This window comes from Coloeus monedula (genome assembly GCF_965178545.1).
Source record: "Coloeus monedula genome assembly, chromosome: 15".
NCBI lineage: Eukaryota > Metazoa > Chordata > Aves > Passeriformes > Corvidae > Coloeus > Coloeus monedula.
Window position 1 is genome coordinate 10697380 of NC_138795.1, and position 16008 is coordinate 10713387.

A 16008-nucleotide genomic window follows, 5' to 3' on the forward strand; every position below is an offset into this window, starting at 1 on the left:
TGAAAATGGTTCACCTCACCCAGTTGTGAACAGGACTTTGCATAAAGGGAACAAAATGGAAACATTTAACCAAACACTTGAAATGTTGAAAGCAAGAGTCGGTGGTGTATCATCAGAGCTGTGTGCAAGCCACAACATGGAATGAAAACGTGGAAACATTACAGACACAAGTTTTTGGTAAGAGAAAATATTTGAAGTAGTGTAACTACCAGACAGCACACTCACCTATTCTTCCACCTTAAAACTCAGGACAGCTGAGGAGGATTATAGCATTGCTTTTAAAATACTAAAAATATGCATTTTATTTTTAATTTTTGTCTAGGACCAGTCTCATCCATTAGGCTTTCCCAGTTCTATTTTATTTTACTCCTACAAAGGATCCCTCAAAAGCATCCTACTAGTGGCAGCTTCATTACACACGTTGACACACTGAGCACTGAAGAAAGGGCTGAAGTACATTCAGTGCTTCATTTATTTTCTCTCTGTTTGACATTACCTTCATGCAGAAATGTGATATCTTTCTTGACAACAGGGAAAAGTGGGATAATTGGAGGCTGCATGCTCTGGCTGCTGAGGATGTTGCGATATTTTGCCATGTTTCGAGATGGATCAAAAAGATCTTGAAGGTCTCGGAGGTGCTTTTCATACTTGCTGGGTAACTTTTCCCAAGTGCCTCTGAGACGAGCTACTGGTGCAAGATTTAACCCACTGCAAGGCAGAAATGTTTCATTATTAGCTGTGAGCAGAATCGTTACCTTTCAGAAGGAAGTGAAGGGTTGGGGGATTGTTTTAATTATTAAAAATAGCTTTTCTAAGGTTAACTGTGAAGTTGGGTGAATAGCAGGCTACAAGTTCATCACAATAAACCTCTGCTCCTTAAATAGGACTGTAAAAATGATTGCTCAAGGTACAAATTTCAAATTACTGCCAAAATAATCTCTCTAAAGCAGGACTGATGTCTATTTAAGAACCACTTCTCTCCTTTAGTAATGTATGCCACACTAAGAACAAAAATGGTAAAAAACGCATGTGGTGAATCAATGATTGCACGGAAAATTAGAACAGTGCAGAACTCATCCTAAGCAGAAGTGGGAAGACTTTAGAAAGAAATTCTTCTTTCTGAGGGTGGTGAGGTCCCAGCACAGGTTGCCCAGAGAGGCCTGTCGATGCTCCATCCCTGAAGTGTTCAAGGCCAGGCTGGATGGAGCTTGGAGCAACCTGGTCTAGTGGAAGGTGTCCCTGCCCTTAGCAGGGGGTTGGAATGAGATTATCTTTAAGGTCCCTTCCAACCCAAACTATTCGGTGATTCTCTGACTTCAGAGCTTCAGACAAGAGCATTTGTAAATGAGTGACAGACTGAGAAACAGAAGCAGCAGATATGCTAAAGCTTGTCACTGTGCCCTCATTCCCACTAAGTAAAAATATATTCAGAACTATTTGGATACAAAAAAAAACCCATTAAATAAAAACATTAAACTAAATCCATCCTCCCTATCATAATTTGTCACCAGTTATGCTTAAGAAATTCTGCGATAATTGCGAAGTCCTCACCTCTGGAGAGCTGGAAAGGGGTGTGCTCCAGGATTCCTTAGCAAATCCAGAATCACACTATCACTGAATTTGCTGTTCTCAGATTTTTTTTTTTTTTTCCAGAAACTTATTTTGTATTTGGTTTATTTTTTAGACAAATTTCTCTCCAGGCTATGCCAAACAAAGTTTTCTCTGACATGAAAAAACAAACATATGCCAGCCCACGGCTCCTCTTTTCCACGCTACATTAGGATGGTTATCATCCTGTTTCATGAGACATATAGCACCAAACTGCTGTGCAGCACAAGGCAGGAAAGAGAACCCCTGTGCCATATGCTAACAAAAACATATTCTTCTGGAAATAAAGTTAGAACAAAAACTAACTTATTTGCCGGTTTTTTGGGGTTTTTTTTTTGACTTAAGACCACTTCAGTCACGACCTGATTGGACTTAACTGAGAAGCAGAAAGAGTAATTTCCTTACCTACAATAAACCATGAGAAATTAGGGAGCAGTATATAAAACTTAGAATCAGTATCCATGTGTGTATTCCCATGTAATGAGCAGCCACAGTCTCAATGACTGTCCAGTACCCTTTGCAGAAATTAATGAATTCTTTAATGACCAACCACAAGCCAATACCTTTTGATAAACTGGTTAGACATGGAAAAAAATATTTTAAAATGATGTTTTTAATAATGGTGCTGGGATAGAGCACAAATCCAGATCTTTTCCTGATGAATCACAGTGCCTTTTTTCCTACAGTAAAGGCTGGGTGTAAGATAATTGCAAACACAGGAAATGCTGAACTCATGCTGTTAAAGCAGCAGCATTCAGCATAAATCAGAAGAGAAAGCTTAAATGTGCAAGTGAAGAGTGAAAAAATAAAATAGAGAAGCAAGCAGATGACAGTAAAGAATGAGAAGGAAAATGAAGCCAAAACAAGACTGATTTGAGGAAGTCCTTACAATGGAAGGAAAAGTAATCTCATCATCACATATACAACTCGGTACACCCTGGAAAAGTAATGATGACTGACAAAAAGAAGGGAAATTGGGTGCCAAAATCACAGCAAATGACACAATGCTTAGGCAGGTTTCTGAAGCTCATCAACCAAAGTGCTTTGACCCCATCTTCTTTTTTCCTGCGAGGTACCAGTGAAAAAGAGACTGTCACACCCAGCACTGCAACAGGACTGAAGTGCTGAGGTGACAGTGAGGAGACTACAGTGACAATCCACCTCTGACAGTTTGGCTTTGGAAAAGCAGCCAGCCCCAGCCACAGTGAGCTCAGGATATTCCCGTTTCTTTCCTTTCCATTTAGATTACCAGAATTGCCTATGACAGCACCAATCAGATCTGAGAAATGGGAAGTATTTTACCTTATCACTGCAAACATGGAATTGAAGTTCTTGCATTCTCGACAGTGGAGAGCAATTTTAATGAAATGCTTAATAATCTTCATTCTTTTGAGTTGGTTGGGCTCTGCTAAAATTTCCATGGCAACCCAGAAGGTCTCTTGATTTATGACATCCTCAAACTGCTTCAGGTGAGCATTCCCTGTTTTGGAGTCCAGCTTGTAAAGGTCATCAATGTATTCCGTGGGCTCGATGCTGCGGAATAATTCAAAGTCCCGCATGGAAAGCTGAGTGGCCACCTCAATGGTGCTCAGCTGGAGGAGTGAAATTTGGCTTTCTCGGAGTAGCTCTTGAGCATCCTCATCTGAGCATAAGGTCTCTGTTTCCATATTGTTTTTCAGATAATATCTGAAGAATAATTGAGTAACAACAGCACATTAGAGATGCTCTTCAGAGGATTTGTGAACACAAAGACATTGAACTATACCAATCACTGTGAGCATTACAGAGACAAGAAGGGACAACATAACCTTGGACTTCAGTTAATGTAAAATAACACCATTACTTAAGTAAACAAACATTTCAAAAGCTTTGTTAATATTTTTGTACTGTACTCTGTAATAGGCTGTGGTGTTAAGCCTTCAGAAAAAGGTCCATTACTTTTCCATTTGTGAATTCAGCAGTGAAAATAGCATTTTAAATACACACTAGTCCTGAGAAATCTCCTATTAATGTATTTCTACATTTCTTACACAAATTTAGTGTGTTTTTTCCCACAAATTTAGTGGGGCATAGTAATATTTCCATGAGGCACAGAGTACTCAGGAAATGAAAATGTATCTGGAAAATTCATTCCACAGTCCCAGGTAGATCACTTTTAGATATACAAAAGTTTATTACTCATAAATTTGCTCTGTTGCCTAGCAAAGAGAACTACAGACTATTTTACTTTAATAAACTTTCTTCTGGTATGGATCAGGTCATCAGATAAAACCAAAGCACTTAATATTTCAAAAACATTCAGAACAGTTTACTTAAAAATGGAAGAATTTATCCCAGGTTAGTATCAGTTCATTGCAGCATGACACTGAGAAAGAAAATAATTGTATACTTTAATCCTCAAGTACATGTGGGAAGTGTCAAAACAAATATAACCTTTTTCTCTAAGTGTAAACCACTATATACATTATCCTGATCTGCTAAATTTAGCTGTCATCAAGCAAGCTTGCCATAGATTTAGGGAGGGATTTTTGGGTGCAGAAGTGGAGGGTGACACAGAGGGAAGTATAAGTTACTGGTATTTACTTGCTCGTGCTTCAGCAGACACCCATCTATTTTAATTAGAACATCCCTCCCGGATGTTGGACTTTATTATCTTGGAGGTCTTTTCCAACCTACAATGTTTCAATCCTGAAAGGCAAATAAAACCCAACCAAAAAAGGTACATTTACCGTCCATTGAGCTGAATCCTGTCAGCCAGCTTGGAGAACTGATCCGGGAGCCTCCGCTGTTTGATGACCCCCTCAGGGCTGACGGACACCTCACACAAGGAATAGGTGTCCGGCGCTCCTGTCAGGTTGAATTCATGGACAGCATGACTCACCACCTCCTTTGCTGTAGTATCTTTGCTGATGATGATGTAACAGCTCTGCTGATCTGCTTTGAAAACTCGTATCACTTGATCTGGAATATCTACAAAAAGAGCATAACACCTTTAATGTTATTTTTCCTTTGAAAAGACACGAGGTCACTTGGAGAGATTTTTCACAAGAGCACGTAATAGAACAACAGGGAAGTGGCTTAAGCTGAAGGAGGGCAGGTTTAGATTGGATATTAGGGACAAATTATTCCCCGTGAGGGGGCTGAGGCCCTGGCATAGGTTGCCCAGAGAGGTTGTGGACCCTCCATTCCTGGAGGTGTTCAACACCAGGCTGGATGGGGCTTGAAGCACCTGGTCTAGTGGAAGGTGGGAAGGTAGGGTGGAACTAGATGATCTTTAAGGTCCATTGCAAGCCAAACCATTCTGAGATTCTATGATTTACTGTCTCATTTCATCATCAGGAAACAAAAACAACCAGCTGCTGGGGGAAAAAAAAAAAACATGCTGGACTTGGAAAATATTTAAATATTCTAGGTTTTTCTTCATCTTTGTGTGGAAAAAAGAAGACTCTACTCCTCTCTGCTTTTCTACAACTCAATTACTCTACCATCCCATGACCACAATCAAAGTACAAGACATCCAGGTATGTAACTAGACTGTGCACTGCTCCTTCCCAGTGTGTCTTAAAAACTTTGGCAGCACCATTCCTTCTTTGGCTCTCTTGTGTCTGTGAGAGACAGAACCACACACTTGCCAGGGCACACTTCCCAGGGATGGGAACCCACTGAGTACGGATGGATGGGCTTGGGGTGGGAGGACATGAAGAGGAAAGGAGATTTGGTTGCTCCCAGAACTAGCCACGAGCTTTTACGCTCACTCTCTCCCTCGAAGGAACTAAGCTGCTGCCAGCAGCTAATTCTTTGGCTGGTGTACTTATTTATAGCACATTTTATGTATTATAAATGCATTAGAGAACAGCTTCATCTGAGGCAGCCTACAGCAGGCAATAAATATCTACAGAAACACGTATTTAATCCACAGTGTGATGACTGCAAATAATTTGCTCTATTAGCTATTACAGAAAATTTGATTTTCAAAATAAAAATTATTTTTAAAAAATGTCAAGAGTCAAAATGCGCACTAATTTCAAGCTCAGGGAATCTCAGTTTTCCCCTTCCCTGGAGTCTGAAGACTAAAACTTCACAACTTTTCTGCAGACCTGAGAAGGTGGGAGGCTGTTGCTGAGCCCTCCACCAAGGCTTCAGAGTCTGAACCTCTCCAAAACCACACCAGAGGCAGATGTGCCATAATTCCTGCACCAGAGTCAGAGATCCCCAGTAAAGGAAGGGAAGGGCTGTCATTAAAGCAACAGCCTCCAAAACAGCCCTTCCCTTCTCTCACTGCTATTTGTCCAGCCCTTAAAAATGCAGTGATAAGAACTGTGGATTGACGCATGTGACCTGCCCTGGAGCACTGGTGATGACCAGGTGTCCCTCTGCCCAAGGGGAACCTGCCCAGGAAATCATCCTGCTGGGCCTGGACCATCCAGGTCCTTCAGGCCCTCCCAGCCGAAGCTCTCTAGTACAGTTTTAGATGCTGCTCATCCCACTGTTTATACATTGATTATCCTCTATCAAAATACACTGCTTAAGGAGGCAACAAAGATCTTTTGGGGCAATGACCTTAGAGTTACTTTTTCTTGCATCAGGACTTAAAGGTGTTATGGGCACAAGTAGAAGGAATTTCAAGGTAAAAAGTAAGCAGGTAATCTATGATCCAGCACCAAAGGTTCCACCCACTGGGAAAAAGAAAGGCTCAACATCAGCTGTAAATAAATTTTAAGAGTGAAAAAAACATGGGTTAAAAAAATTCTGATTGAAGGCTAATTCCTCTAACGGTTGCATGATTATAATTAACACATTATCAGAACATTCTCATCAGAAGCTAGGGACTAGCTGAATTTGAGAAGTTCAATATATATGAGAATAGGGGCGGTATAAGGGAGAAGTAACTATATTGTACTTTATTTCAGAGTGAAAGTGGTGAAAATTACATACTGAGTAATTAGAGAAGTGCCTACACTCATAAAAGTGGTAATAGATAAATGGAAGAGGGAAACATCTATACTTTGGTATCAACATACCTAAAAATCAGAACACACTCAAGGTGTAAAGCTGAAAACCATGCAACCAAAGCAATGGTAACTTGTGACAGACGAGGGAAACATAAATTACAGGTACATTTCTGTCTTTATGGTCTTTGCTTTTAAGCAGGCAAACATAAATTATTAAATTAAAAATTTTAATGCATTATTCAACTCATTTTGACAATACAAAGCGCATTTCAAGTTTGCATGCACAGAATTTTAGTTATGAAGTACGACAGAAGAACAAACTAAATCTCAAACTGTTATCTTCTGAAACTTCAGTTCTATGAAAGAAATACAAGCAACTTCATCCCTTCAGAGCGAGGGCCACAGGGAAGCAGAGGAACCTGCCAACGGTCATTCAGCGTGTTGGGGGCAGAAATGGGAATAAAATGCAGATCTCAGCCTCAACACAGCACTGTGCCTGTACAGGAACCTATGGATTTGTTTTAAGGAAAATTACAGAGCACAGGGCTATCCAGTGCCCTACAGTAATAACTGTGTCAGTGCAATGTCTGATAGTGTTAAATTTACAGGCAAGCCATGCAATATTAAGGTCTACAGGATGCTGTACATCAGGATACTTACAGTAAAACCCAACAGCTGCAGGCAGGAGAAAAAGAAAAAAACCGTGTCAACACCAAATCAAGACTGAGATGCTTACAAATCTTATCAAGTGTACACTGTCAGAAATAATTTGGTTTTCCCTGACATTCAAATATGGCAGCATATTTGTTATAGTAAGCTTAAAGTAAAGCTAAGTGATCCAGCTGAAGATGTCCCTGCCCACGGCAGGGGGGTTGGAATAGATCAGCATTAAAGGTCCTTTCCAACCCAAATCATTCTGTGATTCTATGAGTGATTCCAAGATGAACTAGTTATCACCATTTCATATTAAGTGGTAACCTGTACAGTATTAAATGAAGATTTCTAGAAAAATGTGTATAGCTCTCATGCAGACAGCAAAGACCTGGAATTGCAGCAAAAAGTGAACTTCTTTGCCATGGGTATTTATACACCTGATAAGATGTATCTGTGCACATCCCTTTTAAAGGGAAAATCTGCAAGTTTAGGTAAACATAAGTCACAGTCACAAAACACTTTACAGAATATGTCATCATGTACAGAACTTACACTTAAAATAGGAAAAAAAGATTCTGACTAGACATGTTCACAGGCAGCTGCGTATTGCAACAAATGCCTCCTGCAGCCATCCCATAAACTGGATTCCTACAGCAACAGCAATGAAAGCCCAGACCACACATATCAAAACATTTTTAAGGCTTTTAGACATACCATTGAATATACATAATGTTTGTTAAACATGAAACATGAACATCACTGTGCTGGTACCATGGCAGTTCTATTCTATCCACAATACTGCTTGAAATATATATTGACAGATGGAAGGATGGACAAGTCAAAGCACTGAGGAGAGATGGCAAAGAAGTGGGCAGACAATCTCCTTCCACCAGAGCCAATTTACTCCAGTAAATCAAAGGCTCTCTGAAGTGGCAAAATACATTTCTTTGTAAAAAGAAGTCCCACATCACCCAAAAAAAAGTAGGCAAGAGAGGTTCAGGCAGCGTGGATTTTCAGTACATCTCCTCCCTGCTAGGCCCACAGGATGCACAGGCAACTGCACTCAGCACAAGTGATGGTGATAAAAGCTCCAATTTTCCCCCTGACCCAGCTGCCTTGGTAACCCAGCCTGTAAATCAACCTCAAGCTGCCATTTTACCTGAAGGGTTAGAGAAATCCAGAATGCTGGTTGTGGGCTGTAGCAGGTCAGGGCTACTGGATGAGAGGGTGCCTGGAATGGGCATGATGGCCAGACTGTGCCTGCACTGCCGTGTCCCCACGACGCTGTCATCCTGTGACTGGCTCACACTGCCATCACTGCAAAACAGTTCTGATTCAATAATCTGCATTAAACTCCTCCTATTCATCTTCGGATGAATGAAACTAAGAAAAATAATGGTATTCAGCTATTTTAATTACATGCTATAGACATGCTTTCAAAACAAGGACACGGGAAAATTATTTGAAAGAGTTTATCGGGAGAGAAAAGTTATTTTGCTCTTGTTCTGCATTCGTGGGGCAGATGCAGATGATTTTTTTAAAAACATAAGCCATGTGGACATAATGACTAGAAATCCTAAGCAATGGTTATTTCTTAATGGCCTGAGACTGAAGGAGGGTAGGTTTTAGGTAGATGTTAGGGAGAAATTCCTCCTTGTGAGGGTGGTGAGGCCCTGGCAGAGGTTGCCCAGAGAAGCTGTGGCTGCCCCATCCCATCCCTGGAAGTGTTCAAGGCCAGGTTGGACAGGGCTTGGAGCAACCTGGTCTAGTGGAAGATGCCCCTGCCCACAGGAGGGGTTGGAATGGGACAGTTGTTAAGATCTTCAAGTTCCCTCCCAACCCAATCCTCTTCCAATCATTCTATGATTAATAGCATAATCTAATAAAGAACCACTACTTTTTGACAAAAGAGTCCAACAAACCTGAACAGTTTTGGAGGCAAGATGCTGAAACGGGTCTTGTCTAAAATTTTCCTGATTCTATTTCTTCCACCAGATACAGTGTTTGCTTTCATTTTCTTGTTTCCTTTTTCACGAGGAAACATCTGTTCCACATCTCCAGGCATATCTGGGATAGAATAACGGTTGTTTTTCTTTTCTGCAATTTTTGGAATATGTGGAATTCCATTCTTCTCCTGTCCTATCCTGCAGAGCAGTTCCTTAAAAACTGTAAGAGAAGATACAGTCATTGTGAGTAACCTTTGCACACTCAGAACTTCACAGTGAATTCTTTTTTTCCCCCTTAAACCTTTTGCTTCCCACATCCCAGAGAGATAATAAGGAAACACTGCATTCAGGGCAATCAGCACTATGCATTTATTGGTCTTTTTTGTCAATGGTAATGGAGTGCAGATGCTTCTTCAAGAGTAAGTGAAACACAGACTGATATATTCCCAAACCGTCTTTGTTTGCCTCTACTAACACTACTGAACAGAAGCTGCATCAAATTTCCTACTGTATTTATGAAACTAAGCTAGTCTATAAATCTACACTGACATTCTCAAAGATAGAATTCTGTGGAAATTATAGGGTTTTTGTTCTGTTTCTTTCCACATATGTAAGGTGAAAAAAATGTTCAAATTGTCTTGTCAACATCAATTATTTCTTTAAAGATCCTTTAAAAATGTTTTGAAAATCTTCCAAGTCAGAAATGCAGTATTTTCTGTTGAAAGTATGGTGATACTGGGAGAATGCGTAACTGTAAACAGCATATTACTCAGACTGTCCCTATGAGCAAAGCAACCTTCTGTACAGAAGGTCCAATTAAATGGTACATTTCTATTATATAATAAAAGCTAAGGCTACAAGCTTTCCCAGTATAGATCTGAATAGAACAGGAATTGCTCATTGTCAGTACCAGACACTTAACACTCAATTAAAAAGGATAATAAATATCACTGTTGAAAAAAATTCAAGACATTAATTTATTAAAATTTATCAGAGAAATCACCTTGAAAGTCTATCAGCTAGCAGGAGGAGATTAGAACCCGCTTGTATGTTGCTTACATTTATGATACAAATGAACAACCTATCACTTTCTCAGTTAGAGTGATGTTTCATTTCACGTCATTTCACATTAGTCTGGACAACCGGTTACTCTGGTTGTTTCAAGTTTTTTTTTAATTAGGCTAATAAACTGCTGAGGGCTTGAACCTTTTTAGCTGCACAGTGATAAACATAGAATAGTAATAACTGAAAAGAAAATCAATAGTGAGCAAGGGCAGGTAAATGGAGGAAGGAAATAGGAAAAGAAAACCATCAGAAGATACAGATACAATTATGGAGGAAGGAGCTATCCTGTGCACAGTCTCCTTCCTTCTGCAGCTTTGATTATTCTGTTGCCCGAAGAGGATTATAGAAAAAGAACAGATGATTTGACTGAGATTTTTATGAGGTATTTAGGTGTTTATATTCATGATGACAATTAAAGCCAACATTTATATGCCACACCACTTTTTATATCCCCTTTTCAATTATAAAGGCTATTTATCCTCTCATTCTTACAGCCGTTATAAGAAGTTTTACAAAATCCCAGTTTTACATTTTTGCTGTTTCTTGGCAAAAATATTTTGGTCCAGATCCCTTGGCTTAGTTTCAGCCTTATTGCATGGAGGGACACTAAATCAGCTTAAACAGTCATCTGAGGATTTCTCAGGGAGTGAAGAGCTGCTTGTGCTGGCTCCGTGCCACTCAACGTGCAGCCCTTGGCGCATGAGAACTTATCCAAGCAAACAGAGGCACAACGAGGGGACTTCTGCATAACTTCTCACCTCAAGAGCAGCAAGTTGGAAAAAAAAAACCAGGTGGAATCCCATTGCACTAATAAAGCCAGAAGGAGTGGAGTTTTTCCTTCATACATAAAAATACATCATATATAAAGTCTACTCACCAAAAATATTTGTTTTTACAGTAATGGAGAGATGCGTGTTATTCCTTAAGATTTCCAGAGCTTTTACAAAGGTAATGTTCTCAAAATTCTGTCCATTTACTTCCATTATCTTTAAGAAACAAAAATTGGACTATTAGGAGAACATCTGTCTGACAGGCTTACAAATACAAAGGTGATAATACCGGCACAATAAGAACCTCCCAGAAATTACCATATCATCTTTACAGCAGCTACAGAATGAAAACATTCCATGTAAAATAACTATTTTCATCATGTCAGAGAAGTCATATCCTGTAAATAAGTCAGGACTTCCATTTTTACTTGAAAACTGCTTTGAATAAGCTTATTTTCTATGATAACATGACATTCTTGCAATTAATCAAAAATGGTGGATCATGAACTACAGAACTGATATTACTTCAAAAGCTGGATTTTCGATTTTCACTGAGTGTGACCTGTCACTGCTCCACCTGCCTCAGTGAGCTGGGATCAAACACGTTAGGTGGAAATCAATCCCAGAAAACAATCTGATGGATTCAATGTAACCATATCTTCAATCAGAAAGTTTCCAAAAATAACCATAACTTGGTTTCTTTCCTCATTCTGTTTTTGGAATATTTAAATATTTTACATATTTTGAAAACTATTTAATAGAAACCCATTTAACAGATATAAATGGAAGCTGAGCTGTGGCATTCCCAAAAGAATGGGAATGGTTGATTGGTTGCCAGTGGTTTAGTTTTAGTACACAGCATAACATTTCTGTTGAGAACAACCAAGAGGTGGATAAAGCAGAATATTTTAAATTAACTTAATTGCTTTTACCTGATCACCACGCTTAAGTCCAGCTTCTGCTGCTTTACTGCCTATCTCCACAGTCTCTACAAAAATACCAAACCCCTTGTCACTGCCTCCAAGAAGGCTGAAAAACAAGGGAGAATCTCTGGACGGTTTTTGCAGGGTGATTTGTCTCCATTTTGCTTTAGCAGCACAGGCAATATTCAGCAATCTGAGATGGCCTTTCATTTTCTGTAACACAGAAGACACAAAATGCAGTGCAATGTTTCTTTTATAAGAAATGGAAAAATGGTTATGAAAAATACCCCAAGTGCCAGAAAACAGATTTTTGATGCCATGTTTTCAGATCTTACTAAATAAACCTTGTCCTCTTTTGCTGAAATGCAAAAACTCCTAAGTGAGTGCCATAGGTATTACTTTATATGGCCTTTATATCTAATTCATACTTAAGAACAAATATGTCCAATGTTAAAAGCCACCTGTTAAGTGTTACACTTAGAGACTACAGCTGTTAGGCACTGGTAACCCTGGAAAATTGAAACATGTAGTACTAGAAAATGTGACGTTCGTTCTTTTTTGCTCCTACCGTATCCTCCAAGTTCTTTTCAAATTCTTCCAGGAATCGAGTCATGGCAGGATCTCCTTCAAAGTCATTAAAATGATTGTTCACCCACAGTAAGACTACTCTGGTAACCTGTAAAAACAAAATAAATTATGTATATATATATAAAGGTACCTATGGTTCTTCTCCTATAAGCTTTAATCTATAAACACAGAAGAATACCTGGACATGGCAGAAGAACATAAAACAGATTACTGTGTCTGATAGGAAAAAGATATTTACACTTGAAATCATCATCTCTTTCCCTTTATTTGTGGAAGCAAATGAAAAATTAAAAAACCCAAATATTTTTATACATAAAAAATACTGGGTACATCACCCAGTACCTACTGGTGTATAAATCCATCTTCAGCTAAGCCTTCCTGACACTGTTCATGAAGATCACCTTTTAAAGCATCCTAATGATTTCTTTAAAGGAAGTTCTAGTTGTGATAAACAAAAAGCTTTCTTCCAAGAAGTTTTAGTTAAATCTTTAGATTGCTTCTGTAGGTGCTACAGAGTCACTACCATTCATGACAAAGTCAGACTGACAACTATATTATCCATCCATATTATTAAAAAAAAAAAAAAAATCTAAGTCTATAGCAGTTTCTCTTCTAAAACTATACAATTTCTGCTTTTGTTTGCTGACACACTTCTCTTTATCTTTCCTTTTATTAAAAAACAGTAGTTGCCCAAATGAAAAGCATGGAAAGAGGTAAGAAGAGAAGCAATAACCACAACAGACCCTGCACAATTTCCTATACGAAACATCTAGTGTTTTGACAGTATGTTGGATTTCCTCAGCTCAAGGCTAGAAAACATAAAAACATTGGCTAAGAATCAACAAATTGGCATGATACAAGTTCCAGACTATCACGCTTTTTCATGAATGTGCACACAGTTAGATAGAGTGGAACCTGGTTTTATTTATCCTAGTTTATCAGCAATACAAAAAGGGATCAATTTGATTATATTTTCACCAGAAATATTAATCTCTTAGACTGCAACCAACCTTATCCCTGAGGCTATCCACTGTGAACCATTCCAAGAGTTTATTTCCAACTTCCAAGGGACTTGTTAGAAATGTTCTGTATGTTAAAAGAAAATCTTCAATGTAGGTTGGATCCACAATAGAATGTTCCTCTATTAAGTGCATGATGAGTCTCTCGGGTGTTGCCTTAAAAAAGCAAATGAAAAAAATAACTGATATCTCTCATCACTACCTCTCCCTAAAGAGTAATTCAACATAAACCCACATGAACAGTATAATCCCTTTAGAAAGTTCAGTTATGGCGAACTCAGGAGAAAACACACCAACATGTTTAATCAAATCCTCCTGCTTCTCTCAGCCCTGACATTTTGCACAGGTAACACCTGGCTAAAACAATTAGTAACTTCCCTTAATTTTATTTTTTAGTAAGCAGTTTAAGTACCTCTTTCAGATTACAAAAAAAGGTCATAAAGATGCCCAAAGGGTGCTCCCAATACAAAACTCGATGTGTATGTTGAACAGGTCTAACTTTATTAAAGGGGAAATGGAAGTAAAGTTGGAATATAATACACATTCCTTCCAATCGAGTTTTTTAGCTGACACAGGCAAAACTGAGAATGCATACTAGATTCAAACTGAAATTGTATTTATTTACTAAGAAATAAAAGTTTAATTGATTAATGGAAAGCACAGAAAGAAATGCACCTTGATAACTATGTGTCCTTTTCTGGTTCCACTGCGATCCAGCTCCCTGTGCTCCTTTACCATTACAATTTCTCCTTCTTCTTCCACTTTATGAGTGTTTTTTTCCACATGGTTCAGAATCCTCCAGTAGTCTTGCTGGGCTATGCACACGAACTGTCCCCCAAGGACAACAACAGATTCTGAGTTAAGTATCTAAAACATGAATGTATCCCCATCTCCAGGCTGAGCAATCCCAACTCTCCCAGCCTGTCTCCACAGCAGAGGGGCTCCAGCTCTCAGAGTGCCTTCGTAGCCTCCTCTGGATCTGTTCCAACCTGGTTTTTTTAATCAGATGCTTAAAAATAAGAGGTAGTTATATAGAATTGCAACCTTACCTGACAATCATCTACTTTGGTTCTGACCACTCCATTCATGTACTGTTTGTCCAGAGAGGGAGTAATCCCAAAACTATTTCCCATACAGAGACTCTCACTCTTCCCATCAGGATAGCTGATTTCTACTGTGCCATTTAAAATAACATACCAAGAATCAAGCTAGAGGAAGTAAAAAAAAAAAAATTTAAAAAGTGAAGCTAATTTAACAACTTTTGTAAACTCTTATCTCAGAAAGGCTCATTCTTGTAGCCTCCGGTTTGCTGCCACCACCTCTCTGTAACATTTAAATCACCAAAACTGTGCACTGTAAGGCAAGAGATGGAGATGGAAACAGGAATGCTTTTCAGTTTTCTTCATTCATTTTAGAACTGATCCTGGAGGGAGAAATGCTGATGAATAGATTTCTTTCTTAATAAGTAGGCTAATTGCTATGATATATTTGTACCATTTAGTGAGAATGAACATTCTTTCCCTGAGTACCCATTTAGTCACTACCAGAGATGAGTCTACCTCACCCCTCTTGGAGGGATGAACAGCAAATGCCATTCCAGATGTCTTGATCCAAGCAGGAAGAGAGATTTCAAGATAGTGATTCAGGGCACCTATGCTGGGAGCCTGACTACTGACTGATTTAACACCTGTGCTGGAAGCAGTCACTTACTTCCTGGCCGTCTTCAAGTATGATGGCTCCTGCTTGCTCTACAACTTCAAATATCATCACTGAGCACAATTCTCTCCTCACAGACATGGTCATGTTCGCAAAGGCAGGGAGTTGATGCATGAATTCCAATAATTGCTCTGTTGGACAAAGGAAACATTGGTATGATGACTGCAAGGCCCAGGGTTTCCTTGGATTCCGTACTCTCCACAAGTATATTAAACTCCAGTTATATTCATAGGAAAATTGTTCAGTGGTATTACACTTCCCATTAGTGCCTGTGGCTAAATGAGCCCAGTGTGTACTTTGTCATTAACAGCCAGAACTCAGCTCCACAACCTTGCTGGTGTTCTGATTGACTCTCAGGGCAGCAGTCTAGCTAAGAGTAAAAGCACTTCAGCTTCAAACATTTAGAAAAATTAAAAATAGCCTTAGGTACAGTAATTATAAGCTAGACAGGAGCATGAAATGATTTTCCAGTGTTCAGAGATGCAATCTGAATACAGCAGAAAGCAAATTTTGCTATTGAAATTCATGCCAATTTCTAGTTAAACACTGCAGTAAATTATCTTCATTTCAACTGTTTTGTAGTTTACAGTTAAGTATAGCTATAGTCAATAACAGTATGTTCTCTTCGCTATTTAATAACTAATTCAACAGTTTCAGGCAGTCAAAATTACCTTGCTACCTGTCCCATTACATCAACACATAAAATGACTGTAATACCTCACATCTTGACACCACAAAGACTGTTGTTCAAAATATTTGGATTCTCA

At 38.9% G+C, this 16008-nt stretch overlaps 1 protein-coding gene across 3 annotated transcripts in view; it reads right to left on the reverse strand.

Moving 5' to 3' along the window:
- RAPGEF6 (Rap guanine nucleotide exchange factor 6) overlaps positions 1-16008 on the reverse strand; it is a 124591-nt gene that overhangs the window by 25459 nt on the left and 83124 nt on the right. For all 3 annotated transcript variants that reach the window (XM_082291585.1, XM_082291584.1, XM_082291586.1), the window contains 13 exons: positions 15236-15372; positions 14575-14733; positions 14201-14353; positions 13517-13681; positions 12487-12594; positions 11928-12131; positions 11103-11211; positions 9137-9380; positions 8374-8531; positions 7221-7235; positions 4338-4578; positions 2911-3294; positions 497-708 (listed from right to left, as the gene is read on the reverse strand). In XM_082291585.1, the coding sequence (XP_082147711.1) occupies positions 497-708; positions 2911-3294; positions 4338-4578; positions 7221-7235; positions 8374-8531; positions 9137-9380; positions 11103-11211; positions 11928-12131; positions 12487-12594; positions 13517-13681; positions 14201-14353; positions 14575-14733; positions 15236-15372 (2289 nt within the window). The remainder of the gene's footprint in view (positions 1-496; positions 709-2910; positions 3295-4337; positions 4579-7220; positions 7236-8373; positions 8532-9136; positions 9381-11102; positions 11212-11927; positions 12132-12486; positions 12595-13516; positions 13682-14200; positions 14354-14574; positions 14734-15235; positions 15373-16008) is intronic.